Source organism: Otolemur garnettii, unplaced genomic scaffold (genome assembly GCF_000181295.1).
Source record: "Otolemur garnettii isolate 467f Iridium unplaced genomic scaffold, OtoGar3 scaffold00284, whole genome shotgun sequence".
NCBI classification, from domain to species: domain Eukaryota; kingdom Metazoa; phylum Chordata; class Mammalia; order Primates; family Galagidae; genus Otolemur; species Otolemur garnettii.
Window position 1 is genome coordinate 578,104 of NW_003852679.1, and position 21,141 is coordinate 599,244.

Consider the following 21,141-nt stretch of genomic DNA (forward strand, 5'->3'; position numbering starts at 1 on the left):
ATTAAGTTATGCTGAATTAGGTTATGTCAAAAGGTCTATGTTGAGTGGATTATTGGAAGCTAACCGTGAGGTCGTCATGTGATGTTTAAATGGATCAATGAGGTCATGGCTGTATTGTGCACAGGTACAAATTCCCTATATAAACCAATCACAAATAAAGAAGTTCATCATTTTGCCTGAGCGAGAAGATGGTCACCTTTATTGAAAACACAATTTCAGTAAGTGTGCTTATTCTCCACAACATTGCTTTTCCATGAGACCCTTGTGCAACACTGTAATCCCATTACTGGTCATTTACCCCGAAGAAAAAAAACTCATTTTATCATAAGGACATTTGCACTAGACTGTTTATCACAGCTCAATTTGCAATTGCCAAAATGTGGAAATGATCTAGATGCCCACAAATCCAGGAATTGATTAACAAACTGTGGTGTATGTATGCCATGGAATATTATTCAGCCACTAAAAAGATGGAGACTTTACATCTTTTGTATTAACCTGGATGGAGGTGGAACATGTTATTCATAGTAAAGCATCACAAGGATGGAGAAGAATCCAATGTACTTAATTCTAATATGAAGAGAGTAGCTGACTGAATACGTGGTGGGGGGAGAGAAATGAGGGAGCAGGGAAAGGGGATGAGAGAGGGAGCTGGGATATCACAGTGTACCGCATACCTCTTAGAGGCAGTACACAATTATAAGAGGAACTTTAAGAAATGCAATCAGTGGAACCTAATTCTCTGTACCTTCAATGAATCTAAAAAAGAAAAACTAAACTAAACTAAAAAAGAAAAAAAAATATTTAAAAACAAAAACTACCTCTTCCCTTTTGCAGCCATCGCCGGAGAGGCAGAAGCCAAAATGAAGTTCAATCCCTTTGTGACTTTGGACCAAAGTAAGAACCGTAAAAGACATTTCAATGCACCTTCCCACATTCACAGGAAGATTATGTCTTCCCCTCTTTCCAAAGAGCTGAGACAGAAGTACAATGTTTGATCCATGCCCATCTGGAATGATGATGAAGTTCAGGCTGTCCGGGGGGCATTATAAAGGTCAGCAGATTGGCAAAGTAGTCCAGGTTTACAGGAAGAAATGTGTCATCTACATTGAGCAGGTGCAGTGGGAAAAGGCTAATGGCACATCTGTCCATGTGGGCATTCACCTCAGCAAGGTGCTTATTACTAGGCTTAAACTGGACAAAGACTGAAAAAAGATCCTTGAATGAAAAGCCAAATCTTGCCAAGTGGGAAAGGAAAAAGGCAAGTATAAGGAAGAAACAATTGAGAAGATGCAGGAATAAAATAATCTTGTATGCAACTTCCATTAAATACTGCTTCAATAAAAAAAAAAATTCAATACCTCAATACCATTCCTATACACCAAAATGAGAGTCAAACAGATGCTCAGTCCTTTACAATAGCTGCAAAGTAAAATAAAACAACTAAAAATAACAACTAAAAATATTTAACCAAGGAGGCAAAAGACCAATACAAGGAGATTTACCAGTTACTGATGAAAGAAATCACTGATGACATGAACAAACAGAAAAATATCCCAAGCTCATGGACTAGAAGACTCACTACTCTTTAAATGGCCATACTTCACAAAATAATGTACAGATTGAATATATTTCCGGTCAACATAACAATATCCTTTTTCACAGACTTAGGAAAAAAAATTCAAAAACTTATTTGGAAGCAACAGCCTCAATAGCTAAAGCAATCTAAGAATAATTAATTAATTAATTATATTAATAATAAAGGAGACATCACATTACCCGAGTTCAAATTATACTACAATGCTGTAGTAACCAAAACAACAGGACGCTAGAATAAAAGAACATACAGATCAATGAGAAAGAATAGAGAATCCAAATATAAATGAATGACACCATATACCTACAACTAAATGGTCTTTAACAAAGCAGATAAAAACTTAAACTGGAAAAAGGACATACTGTTCAATATACGGTGTTGGGGAAATTGCATAGTCACATGCAGAGAAATGAAACTGGATTCCTATCTCTTATCATATGAAAAAATTAACTCAAAGTGGAGACTTAATATATGATCTTAAACAAGAAAAATTCTGGAAGACAACCTAGAATAAACTCTTCTGGACATTGTCCCAAGCAAAAGATTTATGATTAAGACCTCAAAACCAAATAGAACGAAAACAAAAATGGAGAAGTGATAAGTAAACTAAAAAGTTCTTCACAGTAAAAGAAATAACCATCAAATAGTCAACCTTCAGAATGAGAGAAAATATTCACAAAATATGTATCCAACAAGGGACTAACACCTACAGGCTCTAAGGTTCAACAAGAAATAAATAACCTCTTTATAAAGTGGAAAAACGGCATAAAAAGACATTTTTCAAAAGGAAGATATAGAAATGGCCAAAAAGAAAAAAAAATGAATAAGTCCTTAATATCACAAATCACGAGAAAAATGCAAATTTAAACTATAATGAGATACCACTCTACCCCCATCAGACTGCCATTAGCCAAAAGTCAAAAAATAAACCCAAAAAACAAACAAACAAAAAAAACAATAGCCATTGGTGTGGATGTGGTGAAAAGAGAATGCTTATACACTGTTGATGGGAATGTAAGTTAGTCCAATCTCTATGAAAATATCTCAAAGATATAAAGGTAGAGCTACTCAAAGGAAAATAAGTCATTATATAAAAATGATACTGGCACTTGTATGTTTATCTCAGCATAATTCACAATAGCAAAGATTTGAAATCAACCTAAGTGCCCATAAACTGATAGATACATGGGGAAAAAATTGGTATAGACTTGTATACATGTATACTCAATTGATTAGTACTCAGCCATAAGAGAGAATGAAGTAATATCCCTTGCAGCAACCTGAATGGCTCTGGAGGTCATTACCCTAAGTGAAGTAATTCAGGAACTGAAAAATAAATACCACATATTCTCACTTATAAGTGACAGCTAAACTATGGCTATGCAAGGGCAGGCAGAATAGTATAATGAGAACAGGAGACTTAATGGGGAGGGAAGAGAGTGAATAGGGCAAGGGATGAAAAATTACCTAATGGGTAAAATGTACCCAGATTTCTCCACTATACAATATACACATGTGAAAGAATTCAACTTATAGTTCTCTAAACTTTGAAATAAGAAAAAAGTAAAATCGATAGTAACAGAAAATAGAATGGTAATTATCAGGGACTGAAGGGTGTGGGAGAAAATAAGAGATGTTGATTAAAGGGTAGAAGACTTCAGTTATAAGATTAGTAAATTTAGAAAATTTAGTATATTCCATGGTAACTATCATTAACAACACTTAACTGTACACTCAAGTGTACTTGAAATTTGTTAAGACAATAGATCTCAAATGTTCTCAACACAAACAATATAATAGTAAACCTGCAAGGTGATGGATATAATGTTTCATTGTTTTAATTATTTCATAGTTTGTATGTATATCACAACATCATGTTGTATGTATTATGTACACTTTAAATACAACTTTTATTTGTCAGTCATATCTCACTAAAGTTGGATTCAATAAAATTCCATATAAGGTTCTCCTAGAAATAAAAGGGCCTTTATTGTTTATAGTTGGATCAATTTATCATGAGATATCACCATACTAAATATGTTTGTCTGTAACAGGAAAATTTCATACTTCATTTAATTCTAATTAAATGTGGGCTGTCACAAAAAACTGTGGCTTTATGTGAGGTGATCCTGTTTAGCTGAGGCAGTTCTCAAAATGGGACAGGGAGATGAGGTAGCACTTCTAGCAGATAGGGGATAATTATTTTAGCTTTAAAAGTAAACTGTGATTTGATTTTCAATTTATTTGTGCTGTAAACTGCAAAGTAGAACAAAGGTAAAAAAAATTAAATTTATTCAACTGTTACTCAGCATTTTTAAATGTAATATTTATTTTAAATTCAAATTCATTATGATAGCTGTAAATATCAAGGACTAATGGTCTTAGTTTGAAAATAGGCTTAGATGTCTTGATTTTATTTAAATATAATTCTGACATATATTTAATTTTGATATATGCAGGATATGATTACATTTATATGAAAAGTATATAAATTTCAAAGAATTATGGAGTTTTACTTTTGATAAGATAGAATTTCTAACAATTACATTCTATAAATACATTTCTACAGGTTGCTTATCTCATCAACATTGAGGAGAAAACATATACATTCCTTCTTGAGAAACAGTAAGTGCCACCAATTATCCTCCTTCTACACATCTCCCCCCTCCCACCCGTACCTCACCAAACTGTGTATATTGATGGTGTACCTGTCAAATATATCAACAGTAGATTATAAATGTGTAAACACAGCAATTGAATAAGTGAATGATATGTTGACCAGTTTGATGTGAACATTCTAAATTGTATATAGAGTCAGCACATTATACCCTATAAATGCAGTAATGTACACAGTTATGATCTAATAAAAAAAAAAGGAGAAACAGTAAATGGACATGTTTTAAATTTAGTTATTTTTAGTACCTTACATTTTTAGAATCACTACCCTAAATTAAGCTTAAACAAGAACATGAAAATTATAATTCTTTTTGTATTCATCCCTGTGATTCTTGACTTTTATGTTGTTATTTTGAGATTTTTTTTTTTTTTTTTGAGACAGAGCCTCAAGCTGTCCCCCTGGGTAGAGTGCAGTGGCATTACAGCTCATAGCAACCTCCAACTCCTGGGCTCAAGCGAGTCTCCTGCCTCTGCCTCCCAAGTAGCTGGGACCACAGGCGCCCGCCACAACGCCTGGCTATTTTTTGGTTGCAGCCGTCATTGTTGTTTGGCGGGTCTGGGCTGGGGATTCAAACCCACCACCTTAGGTGTACATGGCTGGCACCTTAGCCAGTTGAGCTATAGGCCCCAAGCCGTTAGTTTGAGATTTTTAAAGAATGGTTGAATGAAATTCTAATTTAATGATATTGATATTAATTCTTGTCAGACAAATAAAAATTACTTTATGTAACTTTATACAACCACAAATGCAGCATTTAGGAGTATTATTTTCATTTGTCTTGGTTTAATTTTCTTTATTTACACATTCCATTTTATGTATTGATATGATTTTAATTATGTCACTTGATATTACACGTTAAAGGCAAATTAAAATGGAGACCAAGCCAGAAAAATTCCTGACCAAAAAAAAACAGGTTGACCTCAAAACTAGCAAGCATTAAGTGTTTGCTTAAATGGCAAATATAAGTGAAATGTAAGTTGAATCATTCCTAGTAAACACTTTTGTTAGAGAAAAAAAGAATCTTATTAAATCAGAATCACCCAACTGACATATAATATGTGACCAGGAACTTTCCAAAAAAGTAAATGAAAACAGGCAATTTCATATCTGTGACCAAGATATTAACCAGATAAATCATCCACCTAAGGCGTTGTCATCACAGCTCTAAACCTCTTTTAGTCTCTTATTTTTTTAATTTTTAACTTTTTTTCTTTCTTTTTTATTATTATTATTTTTTATTGTTTCAGATTCATTGAAGGTCAAAGGACCAGGTTACATTGATTATATTTGTTAGGTAAAGTCCCTCTTACAGTTGTGTCCTGCCTCCAAAAGGTGTCACACACCATGACACACCCCAACACTCCCTCGTTCCCTCACCCTGTCAGGAATGTGATTGCAGAATCAAATGGGAGGTCTAGTTTGAGTTCTTTGAGGGTACTCCATACTTCCTTCTAAAAAGATTGTATTAGTTTTCAGTCCCAACAGCAGTGTAAAAGTGTTCCCTTCTCTCCACATCCATGCTAGCATCTGCAATTTTGAGATTTTGTGATGTGGGTCATTCAATTTGGAGTTAGATGATATCTTTGGGTGGTTTTGATTTGCATTTCTCTAATAATTAGGGATGCTGAGAATTTTTACATGTTTGTTAGCTATTCATCTGTCTTCTTTAGAGGAGATTCTATTCATCTCTCTTGTCCAGTGATTTAAGGGATTGTTGGCTTTTTTCATGTTGTTTAATTTGAGTTCTCTGTAGATCCTAGTGATCAAGCTTTTGTCTAATTCAAAATATGAAAATATCCTTTCCCATTGAGTATGTTGTCTGTTTTCTTTGGTAATTGTATCCTGAGCCATACAGATGCTTTTCAGTTTAATTAAGTCCCATTTGTTTATTTTTGTTATTGTTGCAATTGCCATGGAAGTCTTCCTCATAAAGTCTTTCCCCAGGCTGATTTCTCCAATTGTTTTACCCATGCCTTCTTGAGGATTTTTGTCATTTCATGCCTTAAATTTAGGTCTTTTATCCATCTTGAATTAATTTTTGTGGGTGGAGAAAGGTACAGGTCCAGTTTTAGTCTTTTATAAGTGGATATTCAGTTCTCCCAGCACTTTCTATTGAATGGGCATTCTTTTCCCCAGTGTATGTTCTTGTTTTGGTTTATCAAAGCTTAGGTGGCCATGAGATGTTAGTTTCATCTCCTAGCTTTCTATTTGGTTCCAGATGTCTATGTCTCTATTTTTGTACCATGCTGTTTTGATCACTATGGCCTTGCAGTACATCCTAAAGTCTGGTAAGCTAATGCCCCTGGCTTTGCTTTATTACTAAGAACTGCTTTAGCTATACAAGATTTTATTTATGGTTCTCACAAAATGAAGAATTTATTCCAAGTCTTGAAAATATGATGTTTTTATTTTAATAGGGATGGCATTGAGTCTGTAGATTATTTTGGGAAGTATAGACATTTTAACAATATTGATTCTTCCTAGCCATGAACATGGTATGTTCTTCCATTTGTTAATATCTTCTGCTATTTCTATTCTTCTTTTTTTTTTTATTATTGAATGGTAACTATGTACATTAATGCACTTCTGGGGTACAGTGTGGGGTTTTCACACACAATCCGAAACACTTCCATCAAACTGGTTAACATAGCCTTCATGTTATTAGCCTTACATCAAACACTTCCATCAAACTGGTTAACATAGCCTTCTTAGTTATTATTTTAAAACATTCACATTCTGCTCTGGTTTCATAATTTTCTTTATAGAGGTCCTTCATCTCTTTTGTTAGGTATATGCCTTGGTATTTCATTTTCTTTCTTTCTTTTTTTTTTTTTTTTTTTTTTGGAGACAGAGCCTCAAGCTATCCCCCTGGGTTGAGTGCCATGGTTTCATAGCTCAGAGCAACCTCCAACTCCTGGGCTCAAGTGAGTCTCCTGCCTCTGCCTCCCAAGTAGCTGGGACCACAGGCGCCTGCCACGCCTGGCCATTTTTTGGTTGCAGCCATCATTGTCGTTTGGTGGGCCCGGGCTGGGGATTCAAACCTGCCACCGTAGGTGTATGTGGCTGGCACCTTAGCCACTTGAGCCACAGGCGCCGAGCCAGTATTTCATTTTCTTTGAAGCTACTGTGAAGGGGATTGTATTAACTTCTCATCTTGGCTGTTATTAACCTATAAAAGGCTACAAATTTGTGGACATTGATTTTATATCCTGATATATTACTGTATTTTTTTTTATCACTTTCATGTGTCTTGTGGTGGATTCTCTGGGGTTCTCTATGTGTAAGATCATATCATCAGCATAGAGGGAACATTTGACCTTCTCTACTCCCATTTGGATGCCCTTCTCTTGCCTGATTGTATTGCATACAACTTCCTGCACTATGTTGAATAATACTGGCAATAGAGGACAACCTTCTCTGCTTCCAATTCTAAGTGGAAAACCTTTCAGTTTTACTCCATTCAGTAAAATATTAGCTGTGAGTTTGTTGTAGATGGCTTCAATCAGTTTCTTCAGTGTTCTATTAGAAAAGGATGCTGGATTTCACTAAATGCTTTTTCTGCATCTATTGAGAGGATCATCTGGTCTTTCTTTTTCTTCTAATGAGATGGTGCATTACATTTATGGACTTTGGTATTTTAAACAAGACTTGCATCCCTGGGATGAAACTTACTTGATCATGGTGTATGACTTTTTTGATGAGAAGCTGTTATCTATTGGCTAGGATTTTGTTAAGAATTTTTGCATGTATAATCATTTTTTTTTTTTTGTCTTAACTTTGGACAGGTTCATGACAATGTACCCTGGAGAAGCTCTATATTGAGTTGAGATGACCTGGGGTCCAATATCCCTCTGACAGGAGTGTGCCAGAATTTTGGTGATATTTGGGAAAATTTCATTTATGATATGCTCTATTAGGGCTTCCATTCCTCCAGGGAATTCTTCCTCCCCTCTTGAATACCTATAACTCGTATGTTTGAATGCTTCTGGAAGTCCCATAAGTCTGTCAGTATATGTTCTGCTTTCTCTCTAATTTTTTCTGTTTCTTTAACTGCCTAAGTTAGCTCAAGAACTTTATCCTCTACCTCTGAGGTTCTTTCTTCTGAATAGTCTTTTCTGATATTGATACTTTCTGCTGCATCTTAAGTTCAATGGTTCATTTTCATCAGCTCCTGTCTATATTCTTCTTTTATATTCATCTTTTAATTCTTTCTTTTTGGATTTCCTTTTGTTTTTTCCTACTTTCTCAGAAATTTCCTTCATTTTTTTCATCATATGTATTTCAAATTCCCCTTCTGTCATTTCTAACATTTCTTTATAGCTACCTGCAGTAGCTACCTCCTATTCCGTTGAGGGAAGGGTTGCTCTGGTGTGGTTTTTCATGTTGCCAGGATTTCTCTGCTGTTTCTTCCTCATGAGTGTTTTCTTTTTGTCTGTTTCCTTGTGTTACTTTTTCATTCACTGCCTTTTTCTCTTTAAGTTACCATGCCTCTGACCTAAGGAGTTGAAGTATCCATTTGGTAAAGGACTAAAAGCATGAGAAGAGTCAAGAGCAAGAAGGAGAGAGAGAGAGAGCGCAAAAAGATAAAGGAGTGGGGTTGCATAAAAGGGAAGATTGACAAAAAGAAGACAGGCACAAAAAAGAGAGAGGTAGGAGTGATAGTGGTGTATGGTAGGGTAGTTTGACCCTCACTCCAATCTCTGGGGGCCTGGGTTTACTGGGTCCCTTTGCATCTTCATCTTTTTGCCAGTCTGGGCAGACACAGGACCTCACTTCTGCCAAATAGAGAATGAAAACAAAAATACTATAAATCAAACCAAACCAACCAAACAAAAAAAATCTTAGGAGATAAAATTGGGGAAAAAAAATATCAGGGGTAGACAAAGTACCAAAAATGGAGTTCTTATTATTAAATCAACAAAGAAAAATATATTTACATGAACAATATGAAGAAGAAAGAAAAAGATAATTCTAGGGGGGGGAACATGAAAAAGAAAAAAAAATTAAAAAATGAAGCCTTTATCTCTTTTATGTTTACATGGAGAAATCTGGAACATATCCTCCTGAATAAAGTGTCTCAAGAATAGAGGAAAATGTATCCAATGTACTGAGTACTTCTATGAAACCTACTTATATTTCCTCACTCTTTCTTGTAAAAAATAGAACACAACTATATCCCAGGATGATGGAGAGAAGTGGAGTGGGAGGGAAGGTAAAAGGCAGGATCACACCTATGGAATATATGACAAGGGTACAAGTGAAATCTGTGAAATGTAGAACATAGATGTTTTGGCACAATAATCAAGTAAATGAGGTAAAATCTATGTTGATTAGTTTAAATGTAACAACATTAGATTATACATATAAAAAACACATTATACCCCACATGCGTGAATGTATTTATGATCTATGTGTATTTGACTTAATAAAAAAAAAGACTTGCAACATTGTTTTTTAATAATAAAAAATTGAAAACAAACAAACAAACAAAAAAAGAAGATAGAATTCTGTTTTAAAACCATTTGGTCGTGGGCTTTTTTTTGTTGTTGTTGTTGGAAGAATTTCTCTCTTTTTTAAAAATTATTAAATCATAGCTGTGTACCTTAATGCAATCATGGGGTACAGTGTGGTGTTTTCATATACAATTTGAAATATTTTCATCAAACAGGTTAACTTAGCCTTCATATCATTTTCTTAGTCATTGTGTTAGGATGTTTATATTCTACTTTTAGAAAGATTCACTTGTACCCTTGTGAGATAAACCATAGAAGTGATCCCTTCAATCACCCTCCCTCCACCCATAGACCCCCTCTCATTGTTTGTGCAATCCCAGTGCTTGATATTGGTTGATTCAAGAGATCTATTTCTTCCTGGTTAAGTCTAGAGAGATGGTTTTATTTTAGACATTGGTCCATCCCCTCCACATTATCAAATTTCTGGGCATAGAGTTTTGGGCAGTAGTCATCAGAAATAATCTCTTATATCTCTGTGGTACCAGTTGTTATTTTCCCCCTTTTTCTTTCTGATTGAGGTTACTAAGAATTTTGCTTTTCTATTTCTGGTTTGCCTAGCTAATATTTATCAATTTTATTCATCTTTTCAAGGATCAAACATTCTGTTTCATTAATTTTATGGATAATTCTTTTTGTTTTAATTTCTGTTATTTATGATTTGATTTTGATTATTTCTTCTGCTAGCTTTGGTACTGGATTGCTCTTCCTTTTACTTTACTTTAAAATGATTCATTATTCCCTTTCTAATGTATTCACTTTCTGTTTTTCAGATGTAGGAATCTAATGTAATAAATTTCCCTCTTAGGACTGCTTTTGCAGTGTCCCAAATGTTTTGGTAGCTTGTACCTTCACTGTTGTTATGCTCAAGGAAGTTAATGATTTCCTTTTTTGTTTCATCCTTGACTCAACTGTCATTTAGCATAAGGTTGTTTAGTTTCCATGACTTTGTGTGAGGATGAAAAGTTTTGTTTGAGTTGAGTTCAACCTTTATTGCCTTGTTGTCTGAGAAGATACAAGGTACAATTTCAATTCTTTTCATTTTATTGAGATTTATCTTTGTCCTATAATATGATCCAATTTGGAGAATGTTCCATGGGCCAATTGTGTGTTTTGCATATGTCTATTAAGCACAGTTGTTTTAGGGTCAAGTTTAAGTACCTTATATCTTTATTTAGTTTCTGTTTAGAGGATTTTTCCAGCTCTCTAAGACAAGTGTCAAAGTTCCCTGCTATTATGGTGTTATGGGTTATCATATTGCTCAGACTAATTCAGTTCTGTTTCAGGAATCCAGGAGCATTTAAGTTGCATGCATAAATATTCAGAATTCAAATGTCTTCAAAAGTATCCACCTTTTTCTTTTTTGATTTTAGTCACTTTAAATCCACTTTTATCTGAAAATATTGTGACTCCTCCTTTCTTCTGATTTCCATTTGCCTGAAATATTGATTTCAATCCTTTCACTCTGAGTCTTACTTTGTCATTTGAGGCCAGATGTGTTACCTGGAGGCAGCATGCAGATAGCATTTTCCCCCCCAGTCTGCCAGCCTATGCTTCTTCAGTGGTGAATTCAAGCCCTTTACATTTATTGAGAGAATTACTACATGTGGTGGAGTTTAATTATCTAAATTTGTGAAATTCCATTGCTTAGTTATATCTTTTGTGACACTGTACAAACTAGGGTTTGTCCTTTAGTTTCTAGGTGGTTAGTTTTCTAGGTGTCCATTGTGATAGTCAGTGAGTAGTATAGGTCTACGTATTTTCTGTGGAGTTGGCCATGTTGTGGTAAACTTCCTCAATGTTTGCATATCCATAAAAGATTTGATTTCCCCATCATTTTTAAAGCTTACTTAGCAGTATAGAGAAAATTATTTTGTTGAAGTAGGTTCAAAGCAGATGACTATTCTCTTCCAGCTTGAAAAGTTTCATTTGAGAAGTCTGAAGTCACCTTGAAGGATTTACCCTTGTAGGTCAGTTGGAACTTAACTCCTGGCTACTTGCAGAATGTTCTCTTTCATTCCAACTTTGGGCAGGTTCATCACAATGTGTCTTGGAGAAGCTTGGGGCATTCTTCTTCCCCTTCTGGGATATGTTTATTTGTATGTTTGAATGCTTCATAAAAATCCCATAATTCTCTCAGGGAACATTCTGCTTTCTCTCTCTCTCTTTTTTCCACCCATCTTTTTAATTGTCTGTATTAGCTCAAAAGCTTTATCCTCTACCTCTGAGGTTGTTTCTTCTGCATGCTCTATTCTGCTTTTTTTATTCTTTATCAAATCATAACTGTGTACATTAATGCATCTATGGGGTACTATGCGCTGATTTGATATACAATGTGAAATGCTTACATATAACTTATTAGCATAACCATCTCCTTGCTTATTTATTCTGGTAAGACATTTGTATTCTATTCTTAATAGTTTTGAAATGTATCATTGCATTATGCACATTAGATGAGATCCCCCCCAAAAAAAAATCCTCCCTCCTCTCAGCCCCCTCCTCCATTTCCTTTCCCCTCCTCTTCCCTCCTTCTTTCTGGACTATATTTATGTTTTACCATTCATATGAATGTGTAGGTGATTATATACTGATTTCATAGTAGTATTGAGTATCTTAGATACTTCTATTTTGAGTATCTTAGATACTTCCATTCTTGAGATACTTTACCAAGAACCTTCCCAGTCCCCATCAACAGCTTCCTGAAAGTCTCTACTCTTCTTTACTTCTACAAAGGGTGGCTTCTTGAAAATGTAATCATATATGAGTATGTATTTGTTTGCTTACCTTTTTAAACTTTTAGTCAACATCAGATGTCATGAATTATGTTAAGGAGTTGAGTACAGTGTACAACTACACACTTGGATCATATTGATCCAGAGATAGTGTCCATGGTTAGTTTCTAACTTATGAATAGTCATTAAAGTGAACACAGCACATATACATTATCTGCTTCTTTTATTATAATTAATATTGGATAGGTTCTGGTGAATTCATCCTCACTGTACAGAAAAAAATACTTGTTTAACCAGCCTTTCTAAAGACAGAATATATTACAAAGCTTAAGAATTAGAATATTCTTGTAATATGCTAGATAACTTCAGAATTATTAGTCCATCCCAGAAGAAGAACAAGTTCATCCACTTGAAATTGTTCAAAAATAATCTAAACATGCAAAACCTCAAGGCTAGAATCCCATAGATCAGAGCCTACTTTTTAAATACTCTCATTCTCAGAGACAAGAAGGAAAAGTTAGCTTTTTAAAAAGCTTACCTTTAAAAAAGTATGATTTCACTCATATTTTTTGAGTAAAACTAGTTTTTAGGTTTTTACCTGCTTCATCTTTGTTGTTTATTTTCTTCATGTGAAATGTTTGTTTTTGAATGGAAATTTGTATTTTTATTACTTATGAGATTAAACCAGACTTTTATTGATTCATGTAGAAGCAGAAAGTATGATTTTGAGAGTGAATAAACTTGCAAATTAAAGTGTTACCTTTCAACTATGTAGGAGTTATATCTTTTAGAAGATTCTTTTTCCTGTAATTCCTTTTTCCTGAGAACAGCTTCTGGATTCTTATTTCCATCACTTATATTTGCATGCTTACAGTTATTAAAACGTTATTCTTCCCTATACCAGAATTCATTATCCAGGAATACCACCTAAATTCAGACTTTTTCTTTGAATACATGTATCAGTTCATTTTTTAATTAACTGATAAATAACAATACTTTGTATGGGAAACTAGTTTCTTGTTTAAAATGAAGACATTGAAAAATTTTCAGAAATGTGACAAAATAAAGAAGATATGAAGAGAGAGTTTACGGTGAAAGAAAGTAATTTGCAAGTACTTCAGTTCTTCTTCTAGTCCAGTCTTAAAATTCCTATCGGTATTGGGAATTTTTGAAAAATCAGTCTCCCTATCATATGTAACTGTGGTCAATTACTGCTTAATCCTCCATGTTTGATTGTACTTTACCACCATGTTTATATCAAAATTTTTTAACTCACGAAGTTTGATGAAAATACTAGCTGTATCCTTCTTCTGAAGACAGACTTTAGAATTTAGAACTATTTTATGCTCCTAAAATTTAATTTTTCCTTCTTCTTCAAGAAAGACACATTCTAGGGAGGGGCTATGCCTTTCCCTAGATTGTAGAATCCATCCAGCATGAAGGTACATTTTTAGTGATCTTGTGAACGACATTCACTGTTATTTTAAACTGCTAAAACTGTTGAAGTTGTTTGTACCAGAGCATAATTTCATGAAAACTAATGCAATCAATCTATTGTTACTTATTAGTAAATATTAACTAATTTATTTATGCCATGAAATTATTAAAAATTGTAATTATAGACAAAAAAATTTTTAAAAATATTAAAATCTAGAAGTCCTGCCTAATACCATACATAAATCTGTCAGTTGGACATTTTTTTATTTCATCATATTACAGGGATGCTTTTGGTTATATACTTTGCTTTTTTACCTTTTAAGCCAACATCAGAAGTGTGCCCTTCACCCAGAATGTGTGCATTGTACCAATTAGGTATGAATTTACCCAACCCCTCTTCAATTCATTAAAACATTCATACTATTTTCTGATCATATAGGTTATTATTTTTTGTTATGTTAAAAATGCTACATATGTTATCAGAAAGCAGAAGGATGAGTCTACTTAGGTTTAAGATGCTGTGACTTGTAAAATAAAGGTAAATTGTATTTAACTTTATTGTTCTAGTAGTTATTTTTAATAATGATATAATTTTACTAATGTTTTATTTTTGTTGTTGTTGTTGTTGAACTAGGTCATTTTTACACCCACATTTCCTCGTGTATTTATACAGCAAATCAGGTACATTGTATCCAGATTCTTCATTTAAAAAGGTAAGTTTTGGTTTCTGCCAAATTTTACAGTGTTATGTAGTTAAGATGTCACTGTTGGAGCATAAGTGAATGCCATATGGCCCACAGAATTATTGACCAAAGATATCACAAATCCAAATATCATGTGGCAATTACTATGAAAGCAAATTGAATAGAAAAACTACTTTTAAAATCTGAACTCAAATATAAATGATGCAAAGAAGACATTTAAACTATGTCTGCAAGTATTGGTAAAAATGTGAGGGGGTGTAAAAAGTAACTGAAGGAACTATTGAGAAGTTTTAATTGATATATAAGAGGATTTAAGCAGTAAAGGGAATAAAAGAAATTACTTTATAGAAATACCTCAGAAAACTGATGAGATTGATGATGCGGAAGCTGATTATGTACAGAATCTATTCAAGAGTCACAGGCAAAAAATCAGAATTTGAAATGCATTCAAAAGGCAATTAAGAGTCACAAAATTTTTAAATTATGTGAGAAAGTTAAGATATTCCCACTTAATTTATTCTCTTATTGGAAATAATGTCTAGTGAGAATAATGTGTATTCAGTTTTATAATGTCTGGACCATAGTGTAGAGAGATAGAGAAAACTCTAAGAGTTTGCAATGTAGAGCTGCTGAAGCAGCTATGACTTATGTAACATAGTAGCAGAGATAAAAGGGGTTGTCTTTTTCATATCTATTTTCTCTGTCTTTGTCTTTCTGTGCTTGAATATAAATTAAGCTTCACATGTGCTGGGTAAGAGTTCACTGAAGACATCTGAGGAAAATGGAGACACTAAAGGTCAATCAGTGTTTAGAAATGTCGAATTTTCAACCAATGCATAGGCAATTGCCCTTGGTGTTCAGGTAAGAGTAGATAGGCAAATCCTTGGAAGAAAGATCAAGTTTTGGAAAAAGGTCTACTTTTAAAACTCTCCTTTTTTATCCCAAAGCCTGAAATCTAGCACTGAAATAAGGAGATTACTCTCCACTACAATACTATATAAGAAAAAAGTAGGAGAGGATGCAAATAATGCAGATAAGGATAGATATTAATGATATAGAGAAAAGTAAAAATGTGACAAAAATTAATAGCAAACATTTAGTTCTTTAAAAAGATTAAGAAAATACACAACCCTTCACAAGTCTCATCCAGAACAAAAATGAAAAATTCTATCAATATTAGAGATGAAAGATAATATTATTTGCTATACAGTAAATACAATGATATTTTAGAATATTATGAAAGATTTATGCTACTGAATTTTATAAATTAGATGAAATGGACTATTTCTTTGGAAAGAGGATTTATCAAAATGAGAAAAGAAAAGTAAACAATTCCAGTCACTTGATGCCTAATTTAAAATTGAATTCCTAAAGAACTACTTTCCCATGAATGAAAGGGATTACAATGTATTAGTTCAATATATTAGTATGAAGGGAGTGCATCATCTGTTAAGAAACATCTTGATTATTGTGGTCTTTGTCTACTAAATATAATTCTTTCATGATCATTCACATACAATTTGTTATGTGAACATAAAATTTTATTTCTCTTAAATGCATGCCCAGGGATGCGATTATCAAGTCATATGGAAATTATATACTTCTTTTTCTTTTTTTTTATTAAATCATAACAGTGTACGTTAATACTATCATGGGCTACAGTGTACTGTTTCTGTATACAATTTGAAATACTTTCATCCAACTGGTTAACATAGCCTTCATGTCTTTTTCTTAGTTATTGTGTTAAGGCATTTATAGTCTGCATTTAGAGAGATTCACATGTACCATTATAGGATGAACCATAGGTGTGATCCTGCCAATCACCCTCCCTCCACCCAGCCTCCACCCTCCCTTCCCTGCTCCCCTCTTCCCATGTTCCTGGGCTAAAATTGGGTTATAGCTTTCCTATGAAAGCTATAAATTAGTTTCATTGTGGGACTGAGTACATTGGGTACTTTTTCTTCCATTCTTGGAATACTTTGCTAAGAAGAATATTTTCCAGCTCCATCCATGGAAACATGAAGGAGGTAAAGACTCCATCTTTCTTAATGGCTGCATAGTATTCCATGGTGTACATATACCACAATTTATTGATCCTTTCATGGATTTATGGGCTCTTGGGCTTCTTCAATGACCTAGCAATTATGAATTGGGCTGCAATGAACATTCGGATACAAACATCTTTATTGTAGTGTGATTTTTGGTCTTCAGGATATATACCTAATTGAAGAATTATAGGATAAAATGGCAGGTCTATTTTTAGTTCTTTAAGTGTTTTCCAGATGTCTTTCCAAAAGGAACATATTAGTTTGCAATCCCACCAGCAGTGTAGAAGTGTTCCCTTTTCTCCACACCCACACCAGCATCTGTGATTTTGGGATTTTGTGATATGGGTTAATCTTACTGGTGTTAGATGATATCTCAAAGTAGTTTTGAGTTGCATTTCTCTGATGATTAAGGATGGTGAGCATTTTTCATATGTTTGTAGGCCATGCATATGCTTATTTTTAAAATAAAATGTCAAATCATTTTTCAGAGTGTACCATTTTGTATTTCCATCAGCAGTGTATGAGAGGTACAGAGTTTCTGTATTCTTGCTACCATTTGTTGTTATCACTATGTGAAATCTATCTCATGTAGATTTAATTTGTTGCTTCCTAGTCACTAGTAAGACGGAATATTTTTTGTGTGTGCTGATGTGTCACCTGTGGTGATTTGTCTCTTAATGGACTGTGCTCTTTTTCTAATTGGATTGCTTCTGTTTTTACTATTCATTTTTCAGTTTTCTGTATTTTAAACATGTTTTTTGAAAAAAAAATTATGTTTATTATATTGTCTCCCAATAAGCAGAAATTTTTAATTTTGATAAGGGATGATTTAGCAGTTTTTTTATATTCCTGAATGGTTGTTTTGGTATCAAATCTAAGAACTTCAATGTAACACTAGTTCCTAAGGATTTTCTATTATTTTCTAAAAGTTATATGCTTTACATTTAATTCTGTATCCATTTTGATAATTTTGCATGAGATGTTATCTTGTTTCAAGGTTCATTCTTTCACTGGGTGTACAATAGTTCTAGTACCACATGCATGCACACACACACAGGTTGGCCAAAAAAATGTATACATATTTTGGCTAGGCACAGTGGTACACACCTGTAATCCTAACACTCTGGCAGACCAGTGTGGAAGGACTGCATTAGCTCTGGAGTTCAAGACCAACCTGAGCAAGAGTGATACCTAGTATCTACTAAAAATAGAAAAACTAGCCAGATGTTGTGTCCCATGCCTGTAGTCCCAGCTATTCCAGAGGCTAAGGCAAGAGGATTGCTCAAGCCCAAGAGTTTGTGGTTGCAAGACCATTTTGAAGTGGGTTTTAATTTTTTTTTTATTAAATGATATCTATGTACATTTTTTTTTTTTTTTGAGATGGAGCCTCAAGCTATCCCCCTGGGTAGAGTGCCATGGCATCACGCTCACAGCAACCTCTAACTCCTTGGCTCAAGCGAGTTTCCTGCTTCTGCCTCCCAAGTAGCTGGGACTACAGGCGCCCTCCACAACGCCTGGCCATTTTTTGGTTGCAGCCATCATTGTTGTTTGGCAGGCCCGGGCTGGGGATTCGAACCCGCCACCTTAGGTGTATATGGCTGGCGCCTTAGCCACTTGAGCCACAGGCACCGAGCCGACATCTGTGTACATTAATGAAATTCTGGGGTACAGTGTGGTGTTTCATATAAAATTTGAAATATTTTCATCAAACTGGTTAACATAGTCTTCATGTCATTTTCTTAGTTATTGTGTTAAGACAATCATATTCTACTCTTAGAAAGATTCACTTGTACCCTTAAAAGATAAACTATAGAAGTGATCCCTCCAATCACCCTCCCTCCACCCATTCCCCACTCCCTTCACCCTCCCTCCTTCCCATATACTTAGGCTGTTATTAGGTTATAGCTTTCATATGAAAGGTATAAATTAATTTCATAATAGGGCTGTGTACATTGGATACTTTTTCTTCCATTCCTGTGATACTTTGCTAAGAAGAAAACTTTCCAGCTCCATCCATGTGAACATGAAGGATGTAAAGTCTCCATCTTCCTTTACGGCTGCATAGTATTCCATGGTGTACATATACCACAGTTTATTGGTCCATTCATGGATCGATGGGCACTTGGGCTTCTTCCATGACCTGGCAATTATGAATTGGGCTGCAATAAACATTCTGATGCAAATATTTTTGTTGTAAAGTGATTTTTTGTCTTCTGGGTATATACCTAATAAAGGAATTGCAGGATCAAATGGCAGGTCTATTTTTAGTTCTCTAAGTGTTCTCCAGATGTTTTCCCAAAAGGAACGTATTAGTTCACATTCCCACCAGCAGTGTAGAAGTGTTCCCTTTGCTCCACATCCACACCAACATCTGTGGTTTCAGGATTTTGTGATATGGTCTAATCTTACTGGAGTGAGGTGATATGTCAAAGTAGTTTTGATTTGCATTTCTCTAATTATTAAGGATGGTGAGCATTTTTTAATATATCTGTAGGCTGTACGCCATTCTTCTTTGGAGAAATTTCTCTTCAAGTCCATTGCCCACCCTGAGATGGGATCACTCGTTCTCTTCTTGCTAATACTTTTGAGTTACCTATGGTTTCTGGTTATTAGACTTTTGTCAGAGACATAACCTGCAAAAATCTCCTCACATTCTGAGGGCTGTCTGCTTGCTTTACTTACTGTGTTCTTGGCTGTGAAGAAGCTCCTTAGTTTGATCAGCTCCCAATAGTGTGTTTTTGATGTTGCTTCAATTGCCCGGGGTGTCCTCCAAATAAAATATTCACCCAGACCAATTTCTTCCAGTGTTTTTCCTACATTTTCTTCTCATATTTTTATGGTTTCATGTCTTAAGTTTAAATCTTTAATCCAGTGAGAGTCTATCTTAATTAATGGTGAAAGGTGTGGGTTCAGGTTCAGTCTTCTACAGGTTGATAGCCAGTTCGCCCAGCACCATTTGTTAAATAGGTAATCTTTCCCCACTCAATGTTTTTAATTGGCTTGTCAAAGATCAGGTACCGGTAAGTAGTTGGATTCATCTTTTGGCTCTCTATTCTGTTCCATACATCTACCTCTCTACTTTTGTGCCAGTACCATGCTGTTTTGATCACTATGGATTTATAGTATATATAATCTGAGGTCTGGTAGCGTGATTCCTCCTGCTTTGTTTCTATTCCTGAGTAATGTCTTGGCTATTCAAGGTTTTTTCTGATTCCATATAAAATGAAGTATTTTTTCAAGATCATTAAAGTATGGCAATGGAACTTTCATAGGGATTGCATTAAAATTACATATTGCTTTGGGTAGTATGGACATTTTAACAATGTTGATTCTTTCCGGCCATGAGCATGGTATATTCTTCCATTTGTTAACATTTCAGTTATTTCTTTTCTTAGAGTTTCATAGTTCTCTTTATAGAGATCTTTCACATCCTTTGTTAGGTAAATTCTCAAATATTTCATCTTCTTTGGCACTATTGTGAATGGAATAGAGTCCTTGACTCTTGACTGCTATTTTGGCTTGGCTGCTGTTGGTATATATAAAGGCTACAGATTTATGAGTGTTGATTTTGTAACCCGAGACACTGCTATATTCCTTGATCACTTCTAGGAGTTTTGTAGTTGAATCCCTGTTTTTTTCCAGATATACAATTATATCATCTGTGAAAAGTGAAAGTTTAATCTCTTCTGACCCTATATGGATACCCTTGGTCACTTTTTCTTCTCTGATTGTGATGGCTAAAACTTCCATTACAATGTTAAAGGGTAGTGGAGACGATGGGCAACCTTGCCCCATTCCTGATCGGAGTGTAAATGATTTCAGTTTAACTCCATTCAATACAATATTGGCTGTAGGTTTACTGTAGTTGGCCTTTATCAGTTTAAGAAATGTCCCTTCTATACCAATTTTCTTAAGTGTTCTGATCATGAAGGGATGCTGGATATTATCAAAAGCTTTTCCTGCATCAATTGAGAGAATCAAGGTGATGTTTGCTTCAGAGAATGTGTTGGGTAGTATTCTGTCTTTTTCTATATTTTTGAAAAGATTGAGTAGTATAGCTCTTAGTTCCTCTTTAAAGGTTTGGTAGAATTCTGATGTGAAGACATCTGGCCTCAGGCTCTTATTTTTGGAGAGATTTTGTATAGTTGATGATATTTCAGAACTTGATATAGGCCTTTTCAATATTTGCACTTCCTTCTGGCTAAGTCTTGGAAGTTGGCATGCTTCTAAGTATTGGCCAATTTCCTTCAGATTGTCATATTTTTGGGAATAAAGTTTCTTATAATACTCAGTAAGGATTTTTTGAACTTGTAAGGAGTCTGTTGTTATTTCGTCTTTACTGTTTCTGATTGATGAGATTAGAGATTTTACTCTCTTTCTTGGTTAGGCTGGCCAAAGGTTTATCTATTTTATTGACCTTTTCAGAGAGCCAACTT

At 34.4% G+C, this 21,141-nt stretch overlaps 1 protein-coding gene and 1 pseudogene across 1 annotated transcript in view; both read left to right on the top strand.

Moving 5' to 3' along the window:
• LOC100955521 (A disintegrin and metallopeptidase domain 3-like) overlaps window positions 1–21,141 on the top strand; it is a 172,367-nt gene that overhangs the window by 6,995 nt on the left and 144,231 nt on the right. Inside the window, exons 3-4 of the mRNA XM_003803188.1 lie at window positions 4,167–4,222; window positions 14,588–14,666. Coding sequence (XP_003803236.1) covers window positions 4,167–4,222; window positions 14,588–14,666 — 135 coding nt within the window. The remainder of the gene's footprint in view (window positions 1–4,166; window positions 4,223–14,587; window positions 14,667–21,141) is intronic.
• Window positions 864–1,311, top strand: LOC100953643 (annotated as a pseudogene).